The sequence below is a fragment of the Achroia grisella genome, unplaced genomic scaffold, assembly GCF_030625045.1.
Source record: "Achroia grisella isolate CSIRO2021 unplaced genomic scaffold, CSIRO_AGI_Agris_v1 utg558, whole genome shotgun sequence".
NCBI lineage: Eukaryota > Metazoa > Arthropoda > Insecta > Lepidoptera > Pyralidae > Achroia > Achroia grisella.
This window is the reverse complement of record NW_026712938.1, coordinates 26677-50394: the sequence shown is the minus strand read 5'-3', so window position 1 is coordinate 50394 and position 23718 is coordinate 26677. Positions and strand designations below refer to the sequence as shown.

At 32.0% G+C, this 23718-nt stretch overlaps 4 protein-coding genes across 6 annotated transcripts; 1 reads left to right on the top strand and 3 right to left on the bottom strand.

Moving 5' to 3' along the window:
• Positions 1-171: 171 nt before the first annotated feature.
• Positions 172-1732, bottom strand: LOC131848509 (probable palmitoyltransferase ZDHHC11B). Its single transcript, XM_059198397.1, has one exon. The coding sequence runs from the start codon at positions 1526-1528 to the stop codon at positions 452-454; it is 1077 nt and encodes a 358-aa protein (XP_059054380.1). The 5' UTR covers positions 1529-1732; the 3' UTR covers positions 172-451.
• Positions 1733-1822: 90 nt separating this feature from the next.
• LOC131848488 (tRNA-dihydrouridine(16/17) synthase [NAD(P)(+)]-like) lies at positions 1823-5649 on the bottom strand. 2 transcript variants are annotated; one of them, XM_059198368.1, is made up of 7 exons: positions 5293-5649; positions 4383-4542; positions 3928-4123; positions 3568-3816; positions 2856-3111; positions 2599-2763; positions 1823-2146 (listed from the first exon to the last, which is right to left on the bottom strand). In XM_059198368.1, exons 1-7 carry the CDS (start codon positions 5506-5508, stop codon positions 1997-1999), a joined length of 1392 nt encoding a protein of 463 aa, XP_059054351.1. In that variant the 5' UTR covers positions 5509-5649; the 3' UTR covers positions 1823-1996. The 2 variants fall into 2 exon arrangements, with proteins under 2 accessions (XP_059054351.1, XP_059054352.1); XM_059198369.1 differs by lacking the exon at positions 3568-3816.
• A 181-nt stretch (positions 5650-5830) lies between these two features.
• LOC131848431 (sphingomyelin phosphodiesterase 4) lies at positions 5831-13357 on the top strand. Of its 2 annotated transcripts, XM_059198280.1 has the most exons (13): positions 5831-6047; positions 6557-6856; positions 7298-7400; positions 7837-8053; positions 8638-8815; positions 8958-9250; positions 9883-10066; positions 10146-10267; positions 10865-11082; positions 11545-11675; positions 11821-11925; positions 12173-12295; positions 13018-13357. In XM_059198280.1, exons 1-13 carry the CDS (start codon positions 6030-6032, stop codon positions 13339-13341), a joined length of 2316 nt encoding a protein of 771 aa, XP_059054263.1. In that variant the 5' UTR covers positions 5831-6029; the 3' UTR covers positions 13342-13357. The 2 variants fall into 2 exon arrangements, with proteins under 2 accessions (XP_059054263.1, XP_059054264.1); XM_059198281.1 differs by lacking the exon at positions 5831-6047 and having other exon boundaries at positions 6769-6856; positions 7302-7400.
• A 556-nt stretch (positions 13358-13913) lies between these two features.
• LOC131848385 (DNA-directed RNA polymerase III subunit RPC2) lies at positions 13914-21952 on the bottom strand. Its single transcript, XM_059198213.1, has 12 exons — positions 21688-21952; positions 20052-20383; positions 19488-19600; positions 19096-19271; positions 17672-17859; positions 17208-17592; positions 16695-17058; positions 16046-16504; positions 15057-15851; positions 14830-14966; positions 14559-14722; positions 13914-14174 (listed from the first exon to the last, which is right to left on the bottom strand). The coding sequence occupies exons 1-12, from the start codon at positions 21760-21762 to the stop codon at positions 13958-13960; spliced, it is 3405 nt and encodes a 1134-aa protein (XP_059054196.1). The 5' UTR covers positions 21763-21952; the 3' UTR covers positions 13914-13957.
• Positions 21953-23718: the final 1766 nt, after the last annotated feature.

Sequence of the window (23718 nt, the reverse complement as noted above, 5' to 3'; positions counted from 1 at the left end):
TGTAGGGAGGAGGGTTGGAACTGAATCTCAACCAAATTCAAATGAGGGAGACGAGGAGTAAGATAAAAAAGATATCCCTTTCAATGTTATGCTTACTTAAGTTTAATAGTGTAGTAATAAACGCATGAAGGTAACACGAAAAACCTATATTTCAAGGTTTTTCGTGTTACCTTCATGCGTTTATGCAAGATAGGTCTTGTCTCCCTACAAGTAGGTACTATTTCTGTGGATGGTGGAAGGCATATCAAGATGCATTATTCACATTAGTTTCACAGCATGCAGCGTTTTAAATGTCGTAGGTTTATAGCAAGTTGGTACATGTTTTCTCAAAGGAAACTTGTGGAGGAAAGAAAAAAAATTTGAAGTAACGCAATTTATATAAAAGCTTATTATTATTGCGACTTCGTACTAAATACCTGACTGACGTGATTAAGTAATCGTATACTATTTATTAGCTACCGCTACTATTTTCTTTGTGGGGATGTATTTTATTCCTGTCATAAAAAAAAATCTTTTTTGCTTTACTTAATTCACTATTGATTATTACACCGATTAGGTTTGATAAGTTTGGTTCACTGCTAACTGGCGAATTATTTACTTTTTCTAATTTCCTTGGATCAGAATCTCCTATTCCCTGTTCCGAACATTCGATTTCCGAATGATATGTTTTACTTCGTTTTTTTATTTTACCCACGTTCAATTTATTTGATATATTCATTCTAGGGCAGATACATTTGTTAAATGTATCCGATGTATCGCTTTTCATAATATACTCATAAGTAGAAACACCTAAAATTGATATATAAATATGAAAACAACATAAATGTAATAAGGCACAAGCGATTGCAAAGGCACTAATACAAAGTATTATTAATAACACTAAAAATATTATAGATTGACTGCAGTATTTAATGTAATGGGACTTATCGACCGTTGTGCAGTTTATAAATTCCTGTGCTGTAGGGCTTAACCGTTGTGGATACAATATAAATAATACTATGTCAGTTACACATAGCGACGACGTAATGACAGATATCAATAGAGCAGTTATAACGCTCGCTACAAATGATGTATAGTTTCTCATTCCGACACAATTATTTAACCACTTGCAATGGTGATCGAAATGATCCACACACTTATTGCAGATGCTGCAGTGTTTGGTTTTTTTACTGCTTGTGTATATGTTGCATAGATGACACCTCCCATTTTCAATTACGTGGGCGTGAATACTTCGGTCGAATTCTGGCACATTATTCCTCGGCAGCTTCCGTAAGGAGTTTTCACTTGGATCGATATAAGATGCTGTAACATGTGACACCATGTGAGATATATATAGGAACATGTACGTGGCTAAAGCTACGATTCGCAACTCATCAAATTGAACTTCTGCGAGTATCACAATGTTGATTGTTCCAGTAATAACAAAAATAATCCAGCCAATAATTTGCTGATAGTTCAGCGGTAGTTGTAGACCATTTATTCTCCTCTGAGATATTCTTGTTTGACTTGAAGTGCAACATTTATGCATTTGAATAATATTAGATCTCTACTCGCGGGCGGATTTCCTTTCATTTATTTTCAATGACATCTAAGGGCTCGGCTCTATAACTGCGCGCGCACTATGAATGTTTCATTTAAAACTATTTACATGATATGTCGTCCATAAAAATGACATCACCTTATTAAATTAAGAAATTAATTCAATATACTAATCGAAATCCATTACATATTAAAATAACGTATGTTGCAATGTTTGGGTTTGATATCACTATGGTAACTTGGCAAGAAATAACTTAGTTTTATCTATAAAAACTAGGCTTAAAACACCATATGCTAATATTACAACAATATATTATAGAAATTATGTATAGATTGAACCACGACCCAACTATAGTCAAGTATGGTCAGAGGAGGGTGATAAATAAATACTAATATTACATTTTCCTTATGATAATACATAATTATATTTACATGCTTCAAATAACAGATTGATTTCCTATGTCTTATTGTCATTTTCTATAGCTCTATTCTTAGCTAATTGGCGTTTTGTATGTACAAGTATCCTATGACCTTGGCAGTCCAAATTCTCTTCATAACATTTACTTTTACAACATTTCTTGCAAAGCTGATATACGCATTTACCACCCTGTAAAGAATATATGCATAAATATAACACAGAATATACATAAGGAATTAAAATAAATAAAAAATAATACTGTAGGTAACCATCAACAATATTAATATCTTTTTTTTATTTTGGAGACAAACATTCATTATGTAAATATACAAATAAACATATTTTACAATAGACTTTGAGCGCAGTAAATTTTTACATAATTTGATTAATAAGATTTCATAACAATTCTATAAAACATTACCATATCTTCTGAATTTTTTTAAAAATATGACTAAATAATATTTTTCTTTGTTTGTATTATATCTACAGACAATTTCAAGTGTATGCTTTTTAAGAAGATAAAAAATTTACAATACTCCTAAAGAAAAGAACAATTTAATTCAAATCAACACAAATTGTCAAACTGTCCAAGATCAACATTAATTGAGAGGCTAAAATATTGATATTATCAATATGCTTACAAGTGGATTAAGGCAGTCTTCTTTCATACAGATTTCTCCACTTCGCCCAGTCTGATTTTCTGCCTTAATTGGTCTTCTCATGATTCTTCTTAATTTCTTCATTTTCTTTCTAGATATAGTATTGCCATCTGGGTCCTCGTGAATTCGTTTGTGAATATTTTCACCCTGGAAACAAATGAACCTAAACTACCATATCACATATAATTATTTAATAAGACATCAATATATTCATATAAATAATGGAATATACATTTCACCTGATCTTTATTATGTCTTTCCATTTTCATTGTATGCTCTTCAGGAGACATTCTCACATAAGGTTGACATATCCATGGAGGCAACAGCAAGTTATAACCAAGCTTAATTATACTTTCATCATTATTAAAGTGTTTTAGTCCTTGATGATAGTGTAAGTACCTCTCCTTGATTGCAAAACACACTTGCCTAAAATGATTAATATTTTGTGCTGTTGCTAAGAGTTGCCTAACTTCGTTATTGTCTTCTACTATAAAGCTGTAACAATAAAAATACAATATTTATTTTCAATACTAAATTTAAACCTAAAATTTTAACACAGTACTAAGCAGAAATATAATTGTTTATGAAGGATTATTTTGTATAAAACATTTTATAAGAATTGTTCATTACACGGTACTCTGATCAACCAGCAGTGCGACCGTCCGGTCCGTCCAGAGGACACCGACAATACCCGAACAGAGCTGACCGCCACTTGTGCATAGTACGGCGGCAAAGTTACACCTTATTTTATAATCTTGTAAAGAATCAGCAATTAAACTATTTATTATATCAACATTTGTATTATTGGAGCTGCTGAAGCTCCAACAAGAATAAATATAAAGTTTCAAATGCTGTGTGGTAAAAGGATTAACACATTTCAACACACTATATTTTAAACTATGTTATTTATACTTAATGTGCTTAATATATGTTGATAAAAATTCAAATTACATTTTGTGGAATATTTTAAACAAATGTCCTCTGATGTATGAAGATGGACAAGGGTATTTCTCTATAAGGTCAAGATACTCGTGTGCGATCTCCCATGTTAGTGGATTAATTCCTTCAAATAGAGCTGGATTTGTTAGTATCCCTTCTGCACTCATTATACCATTAACATTTGTACACTCCAAACATCTATAAACATCCTCAAGACATTGTATGTTACCATTTGCAAACATAGGTATTGACACTGCTTCTCTGAAAACATAAAATATAGTTTCAAACTTATAACAGAAATTTAATATACATAAATACAGTTCAAAATTAATATTTTTAAAAGTAGAACTCTTCATTATATTTGTGACTCACCTAACTGCCTTTATATGTTTCCAACTAGCAACTCCAGTAAGAGGTCCTTTTTGTTCTCGTGTCCTTCCATGGACTGTCAGGAGTTTGCAACCTGCTTCTTGCAACATAAGTGCATACTTCACAGATTTATCTACATCTTCGAATATTCTTACTTTACAAGTTATTGGTATTGAAACTGCTTTAGACATAGCAGACACTGCCAAAATAAATAGACAAATTAATGCTTACAAAATAGATAATAATGCAAATTTTATTTCCCCCTTTTTATTTTAGGGGCAGAGCATTTACAAGATTACAGCATACCTTTTTATGTAATTATAGACATAGTTATGTAGTTTGTAGTCTCTGTGCCAAACAAATTGTGTACTTTATTTTTTTTTATGTTAACATGTCATATCTAATCAAAAATCCTCTTATAGTTTCTAAAATTGTATTTAATTATTATCATACTTTACCAATGCTTTGTAGTAGTTCCCAATCATCTTGAAGATAGGATCCATATCTACCTCTCTTTGCTATTGCTTGTGGACATCCCAGATTAACATCAATAGCATCACAGTACTGTTCAGCTAATTTGGCAGCAGCAGCCATTACTTCAGGTTTGTTTCCACAAAACTGTGCATAAAATTAATTTTCATTTAGGACTCAAGCTTATAATTTATAAAAGTGTAGGGGTTCCTACACTTGTTGATAATGATAATTGATAATCTACAGGGATGATAACTAAAAGACACGTCCCATAGTAAGCGCTTGATGTTATACACTGATTTATTGTATAGTAATTTATGTATAGTAAACTACACGCACAACAGCCCGAATGAGAGGCCAATTGCGGAAAATGGAGTCCAACCTATGTATAGTAAAATGATATATGCTACGTAAGTGATAATTTATAAGTTATTTTATGGTATCGTGTTCCGTATAAAAAGGTTAGGAGAAAATACTTCCATTTTTTTCATAAATTGTATGATTGTTATCTTATAACTTACTTTTATATAATATTCTATAAATTTGTTTCCTTATGATTAGATTTTTTATGTTTTATGTTTACATCAATAAAAGATTGCTACATTAATGAGTCTTTTTTAATTTACCTTATTTTAAATTCACACTAAGTACATATTTGTGTATGTGGTAACAACATTGATACCAATATTTCACGAAAATTCACTGGTGTGTGTTACACTCTTGAGAAGCTGTCAATGACTAGTGTTGGTAATGCATTACACTTCACAAAAGGAATCAATGACGAGATAGAGACATATTAATAGTATTTTGTTTATGCATCTCTTATTGACATTGCTGCATCATTAATTTTTGTATATATCGTATTGTTAAAGATATTTTAAACTAACTGAGAAGTACCTGTACTATTAAAGGACGATCTTCTTCACAAGTCTGTAAACTATCTTTTCTATATTTTGGATCTTTTATGAAGACATTGCTATGAAACATCGGAGAATAACATAACTGAGCTCCATGCCTTCGGCAAAGAAGACGCCAAGCAAGTTCACTAGCATCCACCATTGGAGCAACCACAAAACGTGGTTGTCCTAATTGTTCAAACCACTCATAAGACATATCAGGTGAATAGTAAAAATATATAAGCCTAAAGTCTGTAAATAAAGATATTTTGTAGGTAATATAATAACATCTTGTCAGTAAATTCAATTTTAATGATCTTCGACTTCGGGATCTACCTACAAAACTCAGCCTCGTGTCTTTGACTTTGACATTTTGTTCGACAATTGTTATCAGTGACGTCAGTCATTGTCAGAGTTTTTTTTTACTTCAGGCTCCGGCTATTTGTTTTGCCATTATTCATTTTTTAGTTTTTTTTAGTGCTATTGTCAGTTACAGAAATTTGTGCGGTATTTAGTAGTAGTAGTGGTATTAGAAATTTGTGTTTGTAATTACTAATTCTGTGATATAGTGTCCACAGATCACCTTTATACAAGCGATTCTAAATATTTTTATCTGTGGCTTTGGCTTATACAAACACTGAAATTGAAGCTTTTGTAATACAGATTCTACTTCTCGTTTTTCTATATATTTTGCTATCAATATAATATATATTTTTTTAATTGTCCCAAACAAACATAATGGCTCAAGATTTAATGGTAGTATACTATTATTTCATCTATTTTGTTTATTAAAGAAATTTAGATGTTCTAGCTTTGAATAAAATAGTGATCCACCCCGGCATCTCTTGGTTGATCATAACTTTAAGGGTTTTGTATAGATTAATTTAGCTTTTATATATTATATACAGTATTCCTAATTCATATTAACTATGTCATTCTGGAGTTATGTATTTTCTGATTAATATGTTTCAAACTGGAAGAATTTCTAAAACTCTGGAATCATGACATGGTGCCAGAGTTTGCTTTTTGATAAACAATCTTTCTCTTTATAAATGCTGAATGGAAGTCACATTCAGAGTTACTAGTATGTTTTAGCTTTTAGGTTGCATTTTAAATAAGAATACTGTAATGCTGAATAAATGTCTTTATTATTATTACTATAGTATTAGTATAGATATAGATGAATATATTACGACATTTTCTTCAGATCAATTTGTACTCAATTATATTTTTAATATAAATATGCCATTTATTTTCATTTTCAGGGTCAATTTTATACCTGTCTTAATCTGCCATTACAAGAAAGACTTATAGAGCTGACAAGAATTATTGATACAGGGCCAACTAAAGACTTGCAAATTTTGTTTCCACAATTAGTGAACAATATTTTTGCTTCAACTTTCAACAATGGATTTGGGCTGAGAACAATTACCTTTGATGGGGACAGATGTGCTTTTGAAATTTTAATGAAATTCCTAGAGCCTTTGGGGCCAATGTTTCGCTTGTGTTATAAGCTTTTATCAGATTCACTGTTGAAATACAATTTGCCATTAAGTGTATTGCCGGTAAGTACCTGTTTAAATTTATAATCAAATACAGCACATTAATGTTAGAAAAATGACTAAAAACAAATAAGTATTTTAATTTTAATGCTGTTCTTTTTATAAATCTTTCAAAGTAATTTTACTTTGAGTGTCTTATTCTTTAAATTACAATTAAGTAATAACCACATGTAGTATTTATGTTGTTTTAGTATATAGAGATTTACTGTAGAAACTTCTCAAAGCGTGAAACAAAATTATACAATAAGCTTAAATATAAAAGATCATAATATTTTTATAAAAATGGACCAAAAATATACAATGCCATGTTAAAAATATTTTCGTATTATTATATATATTTTTTATATAAATTTAGAACTCTAATTCTACAGTACAATATAAGTTTATATGAGACAAAAAAAGTAAACATAAACCTATAAAATTAATAGTATGTTTTTGTTTCAGTTAGATTTGCAAATGACTTTGGACAGAGGTAGATGTCCTCAGTTTTATGGAGATATGCTGACTTTGGATCCACAATCACTAACGATGGGAGCTTTAGCTTTGAGTATCCTTTTATAATATCATGTGAAAATAAACATCGCAATATAATATAATTTTATTTACTATTTAATTATAAAAATCAGAAAGGCAATATTAATTAAATAAAACTTATAAATTAAAATTAGCTACAAATTTTTATTATAATGCCTAAAGGTAATCATAATAATATTTTTTTTAAATGGTAGTTTCAAACTTTAAAAAAGTTTTACTAGCTAGAATTGGTTAGCATTTGCAATCTACATCCAAAAACAGCCTTTTTATGTGATATAATCACATGGTTTTTGCTTATGGGGAAATGTGAAATAATGTCCAACCCATACTAAATGAGCACTATAAAGTAGTAATGTTGCTAGTAGTAATTTAAATACAAAATCTAGTTGAAAATTATGTGATTATTATCAATATTTTTACCTATTATTCCTTATATATGTATACAACAGATCCATTTGACTATTACATATTTAATTTTGCCTTACATTTAGTTAGTAATAGTCAAAATAAAAGTTCCTGGGAGAATTGGAATAGTGTGTATTTTGCATTAGCATGTGATTATCTTACACACTTTTTACCATCTGATCCTAATGTACTTGTCTTGCCACATATACCATATTATAATGGGAAGGTGCCAATGGTAACACCTTTGCAAACTTCTAGCAGGTGATTTGTCTATTTATTACACTTTTACGACTCGTAACTGATACATAGGTTGGCTGTTGGAGTGAGATGCAATATGCATTCATACAAAAGCCTATAATATCCCAACTACAACTGTAACAGGTTAAAAAATGTAACCGTAAAAACCTTAGGTAAACTATGTATTAAATCGTCTATATACCTCAATACCACCTGCCATTTCATCTGCCAATCAGCTTACTTTGTCAACTGTGCTTCATTGAAAGAGTGACAAATTGCAGTGATATTGCAGAGCCCAATCTCTGTCATATCACTGCTTCAATAATATCATATAGCCTATTGAGGCATGACATATTATATTAGTCCTCCAGAAAGGGAATGCTTGAGGAATATTGCTCTGCCATATGTATGATGTGTATCCTTGGTGCTGTGCATGGATATAGGTGAGGGTTGCCATTTACCATCAGGTGGATTCAGCTTGTTTGCCATTCTAGTTATGTAAACAAAGGTGTGTCATACATAGTAATGGAGACGAATAATTATTATTTTATATACAAAAATATTTATATATAATTTATTTTTTGTAATCCTAAAAAACTAATTTGTAGGCCTCTCTATTCTCCTTCATTGCTTTTAATACCTGATATATCTGGTATGACCAATCAACACAATCAGCACACAACTCAGTCGCAGTCACGTAACGAAGTCTGGCGCTCCGAGACAGTATTGCAAGTCTTTATTGACATTTGGATGTGTGTGGAACAGTGTAATACAAGCAATGTTGATGTAAGTGAAGCCTAATAAAGTAACATACAGATAAATACATTTTCAAATTAATAATAATAGTATAGATATTCAATTTCAACTTGTGAATCACTCTTGCAACTTCAAAACTTGCAATTCAAGTAAAAAAGCAAATTATTTTCAGATGTACCAAAAAAAATACACCACTGTATTCTCAAGCCCAGAACGTGTAAGAACAGTGAGAGTACTTGTGAAGCATATACATTCGTATTCTGCGAAACATTTCACAGATCTGACATCTCGTTCTTCTGCACTACGTAAATACGCACGACAGATTATGTGTGTGCGTGGATATCATTATGTCCAACATTTAGTTACTACATGGCCATTGGATGCTTCGTTCAGACTGGTTATGGAATTATGGTTGAGTCTTATCCAGCCTTGGAGATATACAGATAATAATATAAATCAAGACAGGTTTGCTCTTTTTTCTAAATATACATTTATAGTCTGCAATTTACATATTGTGAATAAATATGTATTATTAGTTGCGATAAATATAATAATAATAACACTGGGCAATCTGCACTGCGCCATCTAGTCCCAAGCTAAACAGAGTTTTTGTGTTAACTAGATAACTGATATACTATATATACTTAAATACATCCATAATATACATAGGAAACACTCAGACCAATACAAGCAATCACACTCATGAAAAATATGTTTGTATTGGTTACTCGGCGGCAGTACACTCGCTCACGCATTAGTAATCAAATTATCGTAGTATTGGTAGGCCCTGGGCAACTAGTGTCCTATTGCCCATCTAAAACTGTTGGAACTGCACTTCAGTAGGCACTACAAGCCTTATGGACCTCTAATACTAATGGCAAACTTCTGTTTAAACACGAGATCTTCTGACGATTTACCTATACAGATACACAGTTCTTCCTTCTGGTAGTCAAATAAAGTCTGGTTCACGTTCTCTTTTACCTCGTCTATCTCGCATTTTACGTGGTCCGATGTCTAGGCTTTATTATACTATTTCTTTTATACCATGCCTTTCTTTGTTTTCTTTACCTTAATATGCTATAACTTGTCTTTAATAGGTATGTAACATCAAACAATAACCAAGAAGAAGGAAATAGCAATACTTTGGATGCCAGCTTCACTCAATACATAGCTGAGAACTTTCCATCTTACACTTGCATCTTTCAATCTGTGTTACCAAGATTTTTGAGATTAGATTTGACTGCGTATAAGAATGCAATTATGTTATTCAGGCTGGGGAAGGTAAGTTAATCACTAAGAATGTAGGTAATGTAAGTGTTAAGTATACAATTTTTAATGTGTATTGTTTCATTTTATGTAGGTATTCTCACAGCAACATTTGGTTCCAATTTTATGGAATTTGGAGCAAGCAATTACTGATACATCTTCGGGCTTACATCAGACTCCAGACACTAGTTTCAATAATTCGGCTATGGAACAAAGGTAATTACAATAAAAGGATTTTTTCCTTTGTTACGTATTTATTTGTGAACCGGATTATCTTGTATGTCAGACTGGCTGTTGAACCCTATTATATAATAATGTAAATTTTCTTATTGTAAATAAAAAAATTGCAAGTACTCGAAGAACAGAATAATAGTATTATTCTGTTTTTCGAACATTACAGCGAATTACAACAAACAGATCTTTATCTGTTGTAACTCGCTATGGTTGAAACTTAATTCAAGTAATAAAATGTTTCTATTACTGACAGTTTAATTACAATTATATTACATTTTTTAATATAGTCCTATTTTTTAAAAGTTGTTATAATCTTAACAATAATATAAACCCGAAAATTTGTAAGTATGGATGTTAGTTATTCCTTCACTTAAAAACTACTGAACTGATTTTTATGAAACTTCACAGCTCATTCATCAGAATAACACATAACTTATATTTTTTATTGAAATCTAACGCAGCTGAAACCGCGGGCACATCTAGTTATAATAATAAAGTTTTCATCGTCGTGGTATAATGAATTGCACTAATACTTTTTGTTTCACATCGTATTTTAAAATGTTTATTGTTTACCTGTAGTTATACATATAATGGAGTGCCTTTACACAAATGGGTTGCTGTAGCAAAACAAGCACTGTCTGAATTTAATTTATCAGCAAATTATGAATATGATCCTATATGGACTGACAACAAAAAGCAGTATGCAATTGAATTTGTACAACGAATCAGTGCATCCAAAGTGATTTCAGAAAAAAATTTTGATGAAATTTGCAAGAGGATGGGTCAACAGAATCGAGGTATGTAATAATATTGCATGATGGCTTTGGTGGTCTACCGGTTTAGCACACCACCTTAAGTCCAATGTATTTTGCTGCAGTTGACTACAGCTCCAACTGCATCATACTTAACCCTCCTTTCTCCGTACAATTACTTTGTATTTTGTTCTCCCTCCACCCTTTCTTTTTGCTCGGATGATAAGGAAGATATTTCCACATTTAAACAAACTATCTTCTGTTTTATTATATACTAGCGATCCGTCTCGGCTTGGCACGGATGCATTAAATATCTTTGAATTCCTCAGCCTGTGCTATACATTATACATATAAACCTTCCTCTTGAATCACTATATTGCTGGAAACTGTATTAATATCCGTTGCGTAATTTAAAAGATATAAGCAATGAGACAGCGGCGACGGCCTTGTTTTATAGTATGTAAAAATTAGTATAAATTGTACGCGTTTTATAAAATTATATTTCAGGTGTCTGGAGAAGTATAAAACATTGGTTTTTGCTGGATAATCAATGTGAGGATGATATATTATTGGAGGAGACCAGAAGAGTTCCAACTTATTTAACTGCTTCCATTCATCACTTCTCAAATATATTTGGTGTACGTGATTATTTGTTTATTACATTTAAAACATGATAATGTTTTATCTAAATCACCAAAATATCTACTTACTGCAACTTCAGCGTAACAAAAAGAAGGATGGAAAGCTCTAAAAGAACATTTTTTAAAACACTTTTTTTTTCAGTTGAGTGAAAACATTGTACTGCCTCCTGAATTAATTACAGAAGAGGCATTGGACCATTCTTCTTTTGCCAATTCTTCACATTTTTCGTCGCATATAACTAACAAAGTAAGTGTACGATAGTAGTTATACGAATTTTTATACTTGTCATGTTGTTGAATATATTATATATATTTTACGCAAATTTACTGTATGTCATACGTAATCAAACATGAAATGTTTCATATAAAATTGCTAAATTTTAATTGTATGTTTATATATATTTTTATCTACTAATAATACAAATGGGAGATTATCAGATGATATAAGTTAGTTTCTTACTCAGTCACCTGTTGAAAATAAACTATTGTTACAGCTCAGAAGTAAGGCGACTGAAGTTCATTATATGGGTGATCCAGATCTGATGCCAATAGCTTCATATGAAAATACAATATTAGTTAGAATGTTGTTTCAAATATCTTCAAGAATTAATGAAATGGTAACTACATTTGAAACTATAATTGAAATGCGTAATAGTAAATAATAAAAGTATACAGTCGCGAATTTTAAGTAAATAACTCCCATAAGGGGTAATTAGGACCATCAGAAGTAATGCGGAGTCCTAAACCACTATAGTATCAGCTACCAGTTCAAACATGGCTGCTACATTGCGGTTATTGGTCACGTTACTAAAAACCTACTTCCCCCCAACTGTCGAATTGTGTGGTGATAGCAACAGTTGACATACCAACATTTCGCTCATTGTATTTGAATCGAACGTGGCATGAGCGATCCCACAACCGTTTCTAAAGAAGTATTAATTAGATGTTGCCTCACAAACTGAATTGCAAACGCAACGCAATGGAATATACATCATACAATGTATTTAATGACGCCAGGTATACTTTTCTAGTCTATAAGCGAAGGGTACCATTTTCGTCAGGTGACCTGCATATCTCAAACAATAGAAACATTTTCTCTGGAATGGCAACACATGATTGGTATCAAGTATGTCACATGATAATATGATGTCTGTACATCTGTTCAAGTATATAGGCCACGGCTACGTCTTAATAGCAAGTGCCCAACGTCAGTTCGTTTGGCATTCCAATTTCCTAAAAAATAATGATAAAAATATCTTATGAAAGAAAAATGATAGTGAAGATTTAGGTTTGTAGCTCATATTACAAATTGTTATAATTATTATCTCTTTGTTTTCAGTTCCGGGAAGAATTAATGACTTTATGGAACAGAAATAATTTTTGGGGGTTCGTAGCTCGAGAGATGTTACAGAGACCATGTACCATTCACATGTATATGAAAGATGCAACGAATCATCAGAATGTTGTGAGTCAAGATCTACCTGCGCGGTTGTCCTTAAGACGGCTGGGTTCCCACTCATTTGTTTTCTGGATCAGTTTAGGCTATATCTTTATGAGGTTGTTTTCTTACAGCGGATTTACATATGTCCTTTTCGTGATTTTGTTTTGGGCTTTATATGTATGTACAAAAGTATGTTTAAAAATGTTAAGAATCATTCATTAACTATGGAATCGATATTGTAGAAATTTATAATGAATAAAATATTTTTGATACCCTTATGTATTATTATATAGTATATATAAACGCTGCGGTCGTATCCGGTGTCAGGTTTTGCTTTCCAACTATACTTGAGAATGTTGATAATTTAAGATGTAGCTCGACTAAGATATCTTGGTCCTGCAGTTACAATATACCTTTCAAATTACTAAGTAACTTACTCAATAAGTAATATTACTACATCTATGCTATTTTAAATAATAAAGTGTGCCGGTATGTTAGCTTTCCTCTAATAAACGGCTGAACAGGTTTAAATAAAATTTGACGAGATATAGTTTGTATCACTACGAAGGACATGTAGTGATCTCAAAAATATTCTACATTCTTAAGCCACACAAAAATGTAATATTATTGTGCTGATGCTAATAATATAAAGGTTCTATAAAAATAGTTCTAGTATATTTGTTTGCTCCTAGCCACTACCACAAGTACCACATGGTATAAAGTTCATTCCTGTTTTAGATAAATTACTTTTTTTCGTTTCATAATTTATTAGAAGCCGGTAATAATAGCAAAAATCTGTTTTTAATTGCATTTATTAGTGTTTGTAAACAAAATATGCTTATGAATATTTCTTGAGAGTAAGTTTAGGTACAATATTCATAGAGGCGAGTTCTTGGAACAGCAGCTTGCAGGCATAAGGCATATCGACAGTGGATACGGCGGCTGATGAACGACAGGCATGGCACCAAGCTCGACTAGCAAGACGCCCACACGCGCCGCAGATGTCTGCACTGAATGCATCCGACGCAAGCATCAGGCGTTCCATTAATAGCATGCTGAAATGTTGGCAGAATGGTAAAACTACAGGAGAAAATAACAAACAATATAGATAATTACTGTTGCAGAAAATTACTATGCATAATCATAAAAAAACTGTATGCACGAAATCGGTGGGTATTTTTATGGTGCACCTGCCTCTGCTTAAGGTATACGCTGGCAGAGCATCAGTTGAGGAAGATAGTGTAAGCATGAAATCAGGGCAGTTAGCTTACCGTGGCGAATTAACTACAATGGTATTACTACTCCCTATTACTAACAATCCTCTCTCCTCATACATTACAGCTTTGACTAGCTAGCTTAAAGCATGCTATCGGAGATAATATTACATTTTATTGTGTGTATATAATATTAGTACGTTGTTAATTTAATAAGTATAATACCTAGCACCGTATCCGATAAGGCAGTCTCGCTCCATTTCGCCGAGTCTGAGACCACCGTCTCGGGAGCGACCCTCGGTGGGCTGGCGAGTCAGAACCGCGCGAGGGCCGCGGGCGCGCGCGTGCATCTTATCCTGTACCATATGTTTCAGTTTCTGATAGTACACCTGAAAGATTTTTTTCACAATATATCTATAAGCATTTAGATTATACGTACAGATTTTATTGTCAGGATGAAGCAAACACTACGCGACTTAGCTACGGAAATACTCACGGGCCCTGAATATATATACGCCTCCAAAAGTTCTCCTGTTAAGCCAGAATAAAAAATATCTTTCCCGTGGTAATTGTACCCATGCTTTTCCAATTCATTGCATACATCTACCACTTTTGAACCGCCGAATGCAGTGCCTGAAATTAAATGAAAGTCTTACTTATGGTCAAAAGTGTAAAACAAAATAATTTTTCTAATGCTTATTAGTCTTTTCTAGTTTTACTCACCATAATGAAATTTTCCTTCCATTAAACCTGCTTTTCCCGCAAGTAGTTCTATAGTTTTACCGACTGTCATTCTAGAAGGAAAACCGTGAGGATTCATAATCATGTCAGGGCAAATACCTCTATCATTGAATGGCATATCTTCTTGCTGCACTATAAGTCCGGTGACACCTTTCTGACCATGCCGAGAACTAAACTTATCTCCGATCTCTGGAACTCGTGTTTGTCGTAATAGTATTTTAATGAGTAATGCATCTTCAGAGTTAGAAGAAACCATTACTTTTTCTATATATGATTCCACAGGGCCTTTATAAGTTATTGGTGCTTCTTTGTATTCAACTTGTTGAGGTTGACCTTGAGACACAGGGTTTGATGAAGCTATAGGCATTTGCTTATTAATTAGAACTTGTCGATTTTCAACCATTTCGCCCGGTGCAGCTATACCATCAGAATCTAAGAGATCATGTGCTCTAATCACTTTCCCGGTGTTAGCATCCCTTGATGGACCCCATATTCTGTCTGAAGTCTGGTTGCTGTACCTTTTCATAGTTGTTTTGGCACTTTTGTACACGAGACATCTACCATAACCACGGTCTATGGATGCTCGATTAAGGATCAATGCATCCTCAATGTCATATCCACTATAACTCATTACTGCTACAGTAGCATTCTGACCGGCGGGTAGTTTGTCAAAGTTTGTTAACTCAATTGTTCTTGTTTTAACCATAGGACATTGTGGATACACTAAGTTATACATTAGCGTATCTATTCTATTTTTTTGATTGTATCCAATGGTCCCTGGAAAAATTTACTATGTACTTTGATGTATTTATATTATTTACTAGGATAATATAGACAAGTAGAGAATTAGAAAATTTTACAGTACAATTAAGCGACTTTATAAATATGTTAGATTTGAGAAAGTATAGCTTACTATGTAATTTAAAAAAAACCTCGAATATATTTTTTAAAATCATAATATATTAACTTACCCATAGCTTGTTTTCCCATAGCACACTGGTAAGTATTCCTAGGGCTTTGGTTGTGATGGGGGTAAGGTACGAGCCCTGCGCACACGCCTAAAATTGTAAAAGGTTCTATTTCAAGATGCGTTGTTACATACGGATCAATCTCCGCTTCAACTGTCGCAATGTGACTATCATTTTCTTCATTTACATCTAAATATTCAATTAGTCCATCAGTTAGAAAATCTTGAAATTTTCTTATGCCCCTATTTAATTCATTTATATGAATTTGTAGTACTAATGGTAATCCTTTTTCCACAATGATGTACGGCCTGCAGAGCCTTCCGCCATCACTGCATATATAGACCGTTCGTTGGTTATGATTGGGATATATTGATACAAAGGAAGACACGAGTCCGCGTCTTCTAAACATTCTGAATACCCTTATCAATCTTTTATATTGTCTTGTAACACCTAAAATGTTACCTGTAAAAAAGTATAAACAATATTATTGCTCTGAGGGATACTTCAAATAAGATAATTTAAATTTGATTTAATTATGAGATACAAACACGAATATAGTGATGCTCGAGAGTTCAAGTGAAAGACTATGAATATTTTATGTATCATAAGCATGTACATTTAAATTTAGTTACCATGATAAAATAATAATTACCATTAAGAAACACTATATACACAGCCGGATGATTGATTTCTTCACCTCCAAGAAGCTTTATATCTTCCACACCAGCATTACACGCCAACCTAGCTATAGGTTCTTCAGAGCACTCAGTTGTAATGTGTGTCATTAATGCTAAATTTTTAACAAGACCGCATCCTTCTCCTTCGGGAGTGTCGGAAGGGCACAACATTCCCCATTGAGAGGGCTGTAACGAGCGTGGACCAGACACTTTCCTAGTTTTTTCAAATTGTGAATTGACCCTAGTCATCATACCTAATGCTGAAATATAGCTAAGACGACTAAGGACTTGAGTTACACCATGCCTTTCCATTTTAAAGCGCTTGATAGTCCAATTACCCTGTAAATTTGATAAGTTACATTTTATCTAGAAAGTGCACATAAAAGTAAATACATTCTGATTTAATTCCATTGCAACTCATAATGATTGCTATTACTATAAAAAATATACAGTAATGATTAACACAAAATTATTATCTACATGCTTACTGTAGAAATTGCTGCAAATAAACCATTTGTAATCAAATCGGGTCTCATATGTTTTACAACATCAAATGGTGCTGCCTTTACTTTAGGAATGATTTTTTCGGCAATAGATTTCAGTTCCCAATTAAACCTTTTAAACAAATCTTCAAACATTAGAGAGAGCAATGAACCAGCAAGCTCAAGTCTCTTGTTTCCATAATAATCAGGATCATCAATGGCTGATTTATTTGACTCTGCTTCTATTACTCTCTTCACCATTATAGCTAAGTATATAGCTTTTACGTAAAAATTATAGTTTTCAACTGTGACATGCGCCAAAATAGTGGTAGCTAAAAGATCTCTGGCTTCGTCTACAGGGGTGCGGCTTTTTGAGTTCACTGTCTGAAACCTATAGATAATTATGTTTTCGAATATATAATAATTATAACAAAAAGGTGATATTTTTGTATAAAAGAAAATTTGTGTACCTTTTTACTTTGAGTTTGCTACCAATATAAGCAAGGGCTTGACTCTGTGTGAATATTTTTAAATTATGACAGTCCATGATACATGGACCCATTTTTTTTACTGTATTGTCATCAGTTCCAATCAGTTGCATAACCTCTTGGTCACTGCAGATACCCATCGCTTTGAATGCAATTGCTATTGGTATGTCCTACAAAATTAAAAATTAAAATATAAGATTTTATTACAACAATGAGTAATAGAAAATCTCTGAGGTTATTCTATACATTTGTAAATCGATTTATGTTTTGTTTGTAATAACTTTGTCAACACAAATTGTGCTAACATTATTCTAACGATATTCAATATTGTTGATCGTCACCGTAATAAAATTATGTTGTTTCCAAGACGCGTGTCTATATAATTAAAAAATAATTATTATATAAGAACTATTTTATTATATATCTTTTTATATGCGAATATTATGAAGAGGTAAGAGAGTTTGTAAGGTTGTAGAGAGTTAGTGCTCCTCCCTTTATCTCCCATTGGGACCGGGGTGCTTGCCTTGAGGAAGGGAACGCCCTAATCTAATGTCCCCATAGGTGTGCGCGTGTACTCACATGCCTCCACAATGGAGTAGGGCAAAATAGGTCGCCCTAACTACATGGAGAAGGAGCCTGCCTGCCTGTAGGTGTTGTAACCTACAGGGCAGACCATCGTCGTTGGAGTCGAGGTAGAATGCGCATGCGAAACCCCGAATGGGCAAAGGCGTTTGCAGGTACACTGTGCGGTTTTTTAGTGGGTAGAAATCCCACCCCGTCATCCATCTGGCGGGGCGATTTTGCAAGAATTTTACATACTATAAAAAAAGGGGGTTAATCTCTGGATCTACGGAACCAATTTAGAAAATTCTTTTACCCATAGAAAGTCACATTATTTGTGAATGTCATAGGTCGCAATGAAAAATGTAGCTGAAACGGAAAAAGTGACTACGCAGGCGAAGTTGAGCTGGTGATTTAGTGGATAGAGATAGTGGGAAAGTGCCGGTGACATGAATATCTTTAACTATTATTTAAAACAGCAACACGCTAGTTTCTTGCTCGATCTTCTTGTGATAAGAGAGCTTTTAAAATATAAGTATAACTATAACCTAATTTTAATAGCCCTATAGACTTCGCCACTGAGATTTGGCATGTTATAATGTTGTGAAAATTTCTTTACTAGTTTTATTTGACTCATTTGACAAAGATTTTGTGATTACCATTCAATCATAATTTCTTTAAGTGTAGTATTAAATTTAAAGAACGTCACAGAAGCCAATGTAACAACCCAACTAAACATTTCATTTCATTTTAAATGAATGGATATTTCATTTCATATACCTATAAAATACTGTTTATTAATTCATAAAATTAAAAGCAAATTAACTGAAACCTTAAAAACTTACATCAGAGAGAGCATTATGACGTAGAACATATTTTCCATTTTTGACTATAACATTTGTTCTAGTTTTCTTCTCGTGGGTAGAACTAGTGACTTGACACTGGATGGAGCCCTTAAATTCATCAACAATCATACGATTTCTGGATAATTGTTCCTGAATTAAAATTACTTTTTCTTGTCCTGTGAAAACATTGTGAATAAAATATTATATAAATTAAAAGAGAGCACTTAATATAATAATAACTGTGTTATACCCAATATTTTGTTCATAGTACGATTAGTAGTAGATTTTTCACAGCAATATAATTAATTCTAAAATTTAATATTTCAAATACATATTTATAAATCAAAGAAATGACAGAGATAGTATTGTAACATATAAATAAAAAAAAATACCTCTAATAATGAAGTAACCACCAGGGTCATGGGGACACTCATTTAACTGTGCCAATTCAAAATCACCTTTATTCGTTAGTACACAATTTGATGATCTTAACATCAGAGGCATCCTGAGACAAAATATATTTATATAAGTATTAACCATTCTCAAAAGAATGGTTACAGTTCCAATGGTTTCTCTGGGCTCAATTCCTATACAAGCATTATTTATTAATAAAAATATATCAGATTCAGTTAGGTGCTTATATTATTTATGATGTATGTTATAAATTTAAATGTATCTATCAATTATGTGGTAATCAATTTATGGTACCCATAGTAAAAGAAAAGTTCCACTTGGCTTGAGAATAAATAACATTTGTATTTTTAAGCAACTGGAATGTGAAAAAGCCCAAATACATGAACAACATTACTGACATCACATCTAGATGTGACATCCAATACATCTCTATTTTTAAATCATGATATTATATTTCTTTAATTCATATGTTATTTTTATTCTTTATTTCATATTCTTCTGTATTTCATATTTTACACTAAAGTAATTGAAGAGCCACATACCGTCCAATCAATTGTTTATTTTTTATTACACGTTGATTACCTCTGATATACTCTATATCAACAGTAATAGGAGCTGAATAAGTCATATCTCTTAGCCGACATTCATGGGGCGTAGTTGGTTTTGTTACATTAAAACCTTCTTCAAGATCTGGCTTACCAACATATGCATTCAGATATTTAATGTAAAATAATGGGTCTGCATCACAAAACACTTTTTCATTGGCCTGCACAATTTTTTTTATTTCCACATTTATGAAATAATTGAATGAGTCAATATGTTGTTTCACTAATCCTTTTACTTGCAAAAATGATGGAACAAGTTTCCATTTGTCCTGAAAAAGAAATAAATACAAAGAGAATTTTTATGCCTCTCTTAACGAAATTTTCTTTACATACTCTTTAGACATGAACATAACAATAATTACATTAATTTTTTAGGTGAAATACCTCTTAAATTAAAGTCTGTTTCAGCAATAAGCTAGGATATATATTAGTATTATATTTTCTATGGGTAATAAAAATTTGAAAGGATATGTTCAAATACAAATGAGTATCTTTTAAGTTTTTTTCTTATGGATAATCATGGAATCATTATTGTAACCTCCTGAGCTGGAGTGGAGGATGATAAGAAGAGCATGAAGTACAAATATTTTTAGTATTCAGTATGATTAGGCTAAAAATGTGTAAAACCAAACAGTTATTACAAATTATAAATAAACAGTGGTTATTTCATAAATACATACAGTAGTATTTTTTTTAATGTACTTTACAATATGGTGACAAAAAGAAAGTATTAACAATTATTAGTTGATTAATAAAATAAATAATTACTGATGTTATGTGAATGCCCACTTTCCACTATATGAATATTCAGTTAATCCTAAATAATTATTCTTAAATTAATTTGTTTTCATATAACTCACAACAGTCCAAGGTGATACTGGTGTGAAGTATATAAATTTCGTATTAATGTTATGAAAAACATTAATACTAAATTTTAAGACTAAGTATCATTTAGAAACAGTCAATGTGTTTTATGAGAATAGATATAAAATTTTACAGTGAGATAGATATGGATATTCTGGAATTACCTATAAATAAATTTAAAACATCTATTAGACTATTATTTACTACCTAATAAATATTAATAATTAATATAATAAGGCAACAATTGATCATGCATTGTTTTTCATTTATAATTTTTAAAAAATCAGTCAATGTTTTTTGCCAGTTGTTCTTATTGCAACATGTAAACTGAACTAGATAATGAATAAATGTTAATAAAAAATATTGAATTTTTAATTTATAAAAATGTCAAGATTACATATCTAGCACACTAACTATGCCATTAGTTTAGAAACTGTGTTGACGACTTCAGTAGTCTAGCGGTTTAGCACCCTACCTTACTTCCGAAGATACACTTATTTGTTTAAGCATGATTGGTTGGACTAGTATGGGTGTATTTTATGTATTACAAAATGTAGAGTTTATATTAATAATTAGAGTGGGTAGTTATGGGTACAAAACCCATAATACAAGTTTCTTTTAATTTATGTCCAGGCATAGGCGTGCGATTATCTGGTTATTTCATAAAAAATACTTAGGGCCCTAACCACAACATTATTTGTTTACTAACCTCTATATTCTTTATAGGCTCTCGTAAGCCCTTATTAGAATCCCAATCCGTATTTTTTTTTATTAACTCGCCCATGGTTCTAAAATAGAAAGAACTAGTTACAAAGGATCAGAAAATTAAAAATTGTTACTTCATTTTATTCGGTGTTAATAGGTTAGGTTTTGAAAAAATAAATAGAATTACTGACTGACATTGACAAACGTAAGTCAACAAATCAATGTACTTTGTGACATGTTTCAAAAATAAAAAAAACCACAGATCAAGATTTGTAACTTCTGAAGACAATTATTAGAAAAAAAATAATATAAGAAAATATTACTGAAAACAATGGCTGTATGGGCTGAGTCCTTTTACCTTTCCCTAAAAAGGGGAAAACCGAACCAAAAAAAAAACGATCAGTCCGAAATATTAGTATTAGCACAGATAACATAATATTACATACAGATACCCCATCCCATACAAGAAAATGGTTCCTTCCTAACTCGGGCTATTTTATTTCGCCACCGTAGCCGCTAGATGACGTTGAAGCAGTTCGGATTACTAGTGGCTGCTTAGTAACAAAGCATGAAAATAGATGGCAGTCAATTCAGTCTACATGACATCTGTTTTGCAAAGATATGTATATAATAGATATGTAGGTAACTGTATCGTGTACCTCATTAGGGACGATTCAAGATTCAATGTAAATGTGTAGGTATAATATCGTTAGCCGACACTCTGCAGATATGGCTTATGTGCCAATGTATATACCTATTGTGTTATGGTTTATTTTACATTCCATGCCTATTTTTTTGATATGTTGTAACGCGTCTGCGCTATACGTATAGCCTGATTTTGATACGTTTATACTCGTACGTATCAAAATCGGGCTATACGATTTTTTATTTCAATCGTTATATGTATGAGACTGATTTTAGTTACAATTAATTTACTGGTATATACCTCATGTATTCTACGATGTACCCCTCTCTTTTACCTAATGAGAATTCCGCTATATCTTATATATAAATTTTGTATCACAGTGTTAGTTGCCATATTTCTCCCACATTTTGATGAAATATGATATGTATACTTGCCAGGTCTGAGGTAGGGTTGTTATCTATTTTTTATACCCCTAAGTCATAGGGGTGGCCTACCCCGAAAAAATATTTTTTTATATTATGGACAATTTTTTATTTATTTATAATGTTACATTGAAAATACACACACGCCTAAATTTTCACCCGTCTTTCACCAACCCCTATTTTTAATAGCGATATTATTACAAATATTATAAATGCTAAAGTAACTCAGTCTGTCTGTTTGTCTCGCTTTCACGCCAAAACTACTGAACTGATTTAATTGAAATTTGGTAGACAGATAATGTAGACCCTGAGAAAGGCTACTTTTTAATGCGAAAAAGTATTGAAAGGGGAAATGAAAGGCTATATGAGGATATCGTAATTTTTAAAGTCAGATCTTGTAATATTAAGTGAACAGGGTCGGTCTAAGTTTTTCATTATTAGAAATGTGTAACGGGGTAACACGTTATTTAGTGCGAAATTTGTATATTACAATAAAATTTAACTAGAAAATATTATAATGATGTCACTGGGACACTCATTGCCTTAATACTGTATCGTCCGTTAGTCGCGAACTTTCTGGAAACACGAGAGGCGCGCTCCTATTGGTCGGTCGGCGCGGTTACCGCGCGTAGATGAGTAGATGAGGTAGACGAGTCTCACGGCGCCGCAGCGTAAGTACTTACTATACATATAGGTGTTACAAATGTTTTTATTACGAGTAATATTACTCTGTTATCTAAGCAAGTAATGTGTGCTTATTTTGAACTTGATAACATTCTGAATTACTCGTATATCTTTTAATATCTTTAGCGGTATAAACCAGGTTATGTACTACTACTAGTATTGTTAGTGAGGGATAAAGTTGATGAACAAAAATAAAACAATATTCGTATTAAAAATATATTCATCTAATATTTTTGGCATTATTTTTAAGTTTCTTCCAAATACAAGGGGTCTGACATGTGGT

Excerpts from the sequence above, each read along its gene's own strand:
- LOC131848431 (XM_059198280.1), top strand. Across the intron at positions 10,268-10,864 it reads AATTCGGCTATGGAACAAAG|TTATACATATAATGGAGTGC; the intron begins GTAATTACAATA and ends GTTTACCTGTAG. Across the intron at positions 11,676-11,820 it reads ACTTCTCAAATATATTTGGT|TTGAGTGAAAACATTGTACT; the intron begins GTACGTGATTAT and ends TTTTTTTTTCAG.
- LOC131848385 (XM_059198213.1), bottom strand. The coding sequence starts at position 21,762 with ATGGGCGAGTTAATAAAAAAAAATACGGATTGGGATTCTAATAAGGGC. Across the intron at positions 15,852-16,045 it reads TATGGGAAAACAAGCTATGG|GGACCATTGGATACAATCAA; the intron begins GTAAGTTAATAT and ends AAATTTTTCCAG. Across the intron at positions 14,175-14,558 it reads CTTATCGGATACGGTGCTAG|CATGCTATTAATGGAACGCC; the intron begins GTATTATACTTA and ends CCAACATTTCAG.
- LOC131848488 (XM_059198368.1), bottom strand. The coding sequence starts at position 5,508 with ATGTCTTATGAGTGGTTTGAACAATTAGGACAACCACGTTTTGTGGTT. Across the intron at positions 3,112-3,567 it reads TTTAAAATATTCCACAAAAT|CTTTATAGTAGAAGACAATA; the intron begins GTAATTTGAATT and ends TTATTGTTACAG. Across the intron at positions 2,147-2,598 it reads AAGACTGCCTTAATCCACTT|GGTGGTAAATGCGTATATCA; the intron begins GTAAGCATATTG and ends TATTCTTTACAG.
- LOC131848509 (XM_059198397.1), bottom strand. The coding sequence starts at position 1,528 with ATGCATAAATGTTGCACTTCAAGTCAAACAAGAATATCTCAGAGGAGA.